Source organism: Quercus suber, unplaced genomic scaffold, assembly GCF_002906115.3.
Source record: "Quercus suber isolate HL8 unplaced genomic scaffold, Cork oak 2.0 scaffold_410, whole genome shotgun sequence".
Taxonomy (NCBI): domain Eukaryota; kingdom Viridiplantae; phylum Streptophyta; class Magnoliopsida; order Fagales; family Fagaceae; genus Quercus; species Quercus suber.
Window position 1 is genome coordinate 114,286 of NW_027069861.1, and position 3,870 is coordinate 118,155.

The following is a 3,870-nucleotide window of genomic DNA, read 5'->3' on the forward strand; positions in this document are numbered from 1 at the left end:
AATAGTAGGGTGTTAGATGTTGATAATAATTTTTTGCTTATTTACATTAAAACTCTTTATAACATTAAAGGAATAACAATCATCCATAGCACAGCAGCCATTCACCTACAAATATCAACTACTAATTTATAATAGCCTCAAAAGGATAATGTAAACATGTGATTAAAAAAAATTAAATCAAGCATTTAGCAATATTGTCATGCCTACTACTAGAGGTAAAGAATAACAAGGGTCTCACTTCATCAGGAATTTATCATGGTATCAAAGTAGAAATGGTTCTAGCAGGAATCAGAGTAGAATAGATGGCTACAACGATTACTATGTAGTGTTTGAGTCCAAAGTTTTTACAAACACACCGAATCTCATCAACGATTACTAAGTAGCATTCGGATGCCAAAGTCATAGTTGATGCTTTTGCACAACAGGGGAACTCAAATGTTATTATTTCTTCTCTTATGGATGACTGTAGGCAGCTGGTTTCACAGATCCCCCAAGTGAGATTTTTACATGTATACAGAGAAGCAAAATAGGTGTGCGGATCATTTGGCCAAACTAAGATCTTCTATGGGTAGCGATTTTGCTGTGTTCTCTTGTCCACCTGTGGACATCCTTCCTTTTTATGAGGCTGATTGCCATGAAGTTTTTGTAAACAAACTCTGTTCTAATCCTATTTTTGCTCTTTAGTTGAATGATATATCCTTTATTACCAAAAAAAAAAAAGGATTTCACTGGTAGCCTCACCAGGATGTCAACCATGACATTGTTTGAGAGATGGCTGTTCCTCCCTTGGAGGATCGGTGTATACGGCTACATCATTTGTGGGTAGAGTAAAGCAAAATTGAGATAGAGAATTTTGGTTTGTGAAAGAGAGACTATACTTAGGCAGATTAGCTTCAAAACAAAATTCCCAACATAAAATAGTTATCTGATTATCGCTTGAGATGTATGGTGTATAATATAGCTCTTTGTAACACTAAAGGAATAACAACCATCCATAGCACAGCAACAATTCACTTACAAATATCAACTACTAATTTATAATAGCCTCAAAAGGATATTTTAAACCTGTGATAGATTTAATTTAAAAAATAAAAAAATAAAAAATAAAAAAAGCAAGCTTTTAGCAATCCTATCATGCCAATTACTGAAGGAAAATGACTAACAAGGGTCTCACTTCATCCATACCACTAATGACTTCACTTCTTATATGCATGCCACCATCTGGTTAGTAGCATATTACATTTGCTTCATCAAGTAAAACAAGGCTCTCCACGAAAGTAGCTGCAAATGATGTATATTGGATATCAAGATCCTTCTTAGGTAGAGTTTCAGCATCAAATGAAATAAACTTAAATCCCTGATTCTCTACTTGATCGTTGATGGACCAAGTCAGAAGTGAACCATGCTCAGTAAAGGCAATGCAAAGAGCTACTCTTTCAATTGGTAAGACAAAAAGTTTAATCCAAGACTCAACCACACCGTACTCCTTCATAACCCATATAAAGCACGGGAAGCGAGGTTGCTCACTACTTCCAAATGTAATGAAAGCCAGTTTCCTTTTGAATGATGTATCTATCACAAGGATTTGTCTTGATAAAAACATGAGGCAATGCTGCTAGCTTTCTGAATTTCTCAGTATTGACATCAAATGCCATAATGATATCAATGCCCTGCTTCTCTTCTCCTTCTTTAATATGTGCCAGCCAGTGCAAAGCTCCATTAACCAATAAGATTGTCAAACAAAAATTATAGTCATAGACCACAACATTGGTTGCGAACTCGATTCCAACGCTTCTCCATGAGTCCAAACTTAATGTGTACACCTCAATTTCAGGCTGAGAGACAGTTGACATCCAGGAAGAAGATGAAATCCTCACAACCTTGTAGTTATTATTCTCATAATGATAAGCGAGTCCAAGTGAAACATATTTTAAATGGCCTAAGCAAGGTACAGGCAAAGTCTTGAATTTTCTAATGCTAGGATTGCAAAAAAATATAGCTTTACGAGAACCATGTTTAGTGAAACACAATAAGCCATTGCAGGAACTGACCATTCGGACAGAATTAAGAGAAATATCTATGGGAATTTGAACCTCAGAAATCCTATCAAACGTGCGGTCTAAAGCAACTGTACAGACTTGTCTGTCAGAAGACCGAGAAGAACCCATGTGTATGACATAACCATGAGCATTATCATAGGAATATTTGTTGTAGGTGGAGATAAAATATGGGGTGATGATTAAAGAGTCCCAGAATTTGCAAACAAACCTGAATCTTATCACTGATTTCATGGGTAGTCTTTCCAGGATATTCAGTACAATGTCATACGGAAGATGGTTCTTCCTCCATTGGAGAATCAGTGGTTGTGGACAACTTTCTCTCATTTGGTTCATATAGAGACACGCTCAAAGAGACACACTGAGCGAGGAATACGATGAGCACAAACAGGAACAGCCCTTTTAACACAGTTTGTGATTAGGTTAATTTTCACAATGCGTGTTTTGTAAGTCAACTTAGGCCACTAGATATAGGCTTTTTTTTTTCTTTTTTCTTTTTTCTTTTTTTTCTTTTTTTTTATTGATGTGAAATACCCATGCTCAAACTTTTCTTTCAAAAAATTTTCATACAGTACGAAAAGGCTCCCAAAGGCTCTCCAAGGAGAGTTGAAGCTCGAAAGCAGTTTGTTGAAGCAATGTCACATAGAATGCATGTAGATAGCAGTGTGAAACTTATTGGGGAGCTTCTATTTGGAATCGTAAAAAGTGATGAGATGCTTTACACTGTTCCACCTACTGGGCAACCACTTGTTGAGGACTGGGACTGCCTTAAGGCAATGGTAACGTTACCAACTCTAAGCTTGAATTCCTATTAAAAAAGTCAGACATGTGATTGACTACAATGCAGGTCTTTGGCTACACCAAGATTACTCTAAAAAAGGGGTAAATTTGTGGCTTGGCATGGTCACAATTAGTTCTGAATTAAAATGAAATTATTACGATTCCAATCAAATTAATATATTTTGCATTTTTTGGACAAATAAATTACTCCTTTGTGGTTTGACCCAATAACAATTTAGTCCCACAAATTCTTTCAGTTGTTACATTTTGACCTCTAAATTTTGGTTTGAAATGAAATTTTAGAGGTTTGATGATGAGCTTAATGCTTTCATTTTAGTCCAAATCTTAAGAGGTCGAATGTAAAAACTGAAAATCTATGAACTAATTATAAATTGTAATAGGACCAAACTACAAGAGGGTAAATTGTAATTTTAAAATTTTCAATTACTTCAAAGGGAAAAAAAATCTAGGTACCAACTTAGAGGATTTTAACTTAAATTAATAATAGTCAATAATCTCCGGCTGATCTATAATAGTGTGTTCTGATCAATCATATCTGTGTAGGTGCGGACTTTTGAAACACATTGTGGATCACTATCCCAATATGGGATGAAACACATGCGCTCCTTTGCAAACATCTATAATGCTGGGATTAAGAGGGATCAAATAGATGCAGCATCATCTCAAATTTGTGTTAGCATTCCTTTTGGGCATTATAGCTCTCTGGAGAAAGGATTTAGCACATAAATGAAGCATAATGCACAACTTGAAAGACCAAAACTTGAAATGTAGTAACCTATACTATACAAAAGTTTATAACCTTAATGTATTTTGACCATAGTTCTTAAGATCACATCATGTTAACAGAAATAAAACTTTACTTGTTATACCAATAAAACAAAAAATAGTCTTGTTATGCTATTTTGGACCTGTATCTATAGAAAAAGTATTTTGTATCAAATGATACCATGTCATTCGTATTAAAATCCAATAAATGAGAGACATGTGTGCAAAAATAACTACCCATTAACAC

General features: G+C 34.9%; 2 protein-coding genes across 2 annotated transcripts; one reads left to right on the forward strand and one right to left on the reverse strand.

The window, feature by feature from the left end:
• Positions 1-1,225: 1,225 nt before the first annotated feature.
• LOC111996443 (F-box protein At3g08750-like) lies at positions 1,226-2,168 on the reverse strand. The gene is made up of 2 exons (XM_024028424.2): positions 1,602-2,168; positions 1,226-1,486 (listed from the first exon to the last, which is right to left on the reverse strand). Exons 1-2 carry the CDS (start codon positions 2,166-2,168, stop codon positions 1,226-1,228), a joined length of 828 nt encoding a protein of 275 aa, XP_023884192.2.
• A 524-nt stretch (positions 2,169-2,692) lies between these two features.
• LOC111996442 (vacuolar-processing enzyme) lies at positions 2,693-3,584 on the forward strand. The gene is made up of 2 exons (XM_024028423.2): positions 2,693-2,836; positions 3,402-3,584. The coding sequence occupies exons 1-2, from the start codon at positions 2,693-2,695 to the stop codon at positions 3,582-3,584; spliced, it is 327 nt and encodes a 108-aa protein (XP_023884191.2).
• Positions 3,585-3,870: the final 286 nt, after the last annotated feature.

Coding starts and splice junctions, on each gene's coding strand:
- LOC111996443 (XM_024028424.2), bottom strand. CDS start 2,168: ATGGGTTCTTCTCGGTCTTCTGACAGACAAGTCTGTACAGTTGCTTTA. Junction 1,487..1,601: donor AGCTAGCAGCATTGCCTCAT/GTTTTTATCAAG, acceptor TGGGTTATGAAG/GAGTACGGTGTGGTTGAGTC.
- LOC111996442 (XM_024028423.2), top strand. CDS start 2,693: ATGTCACATAGAATGCATGTAGATAGCAGTGTGAAACTTATTGGGGAG. Junction 2,837..3,401: donor GGGACTGCCTTAAGGCAATG/GTAACGTTACCA, acceptor ATATCTGTGTAG/GTGCGGACTTTTGAAACACA.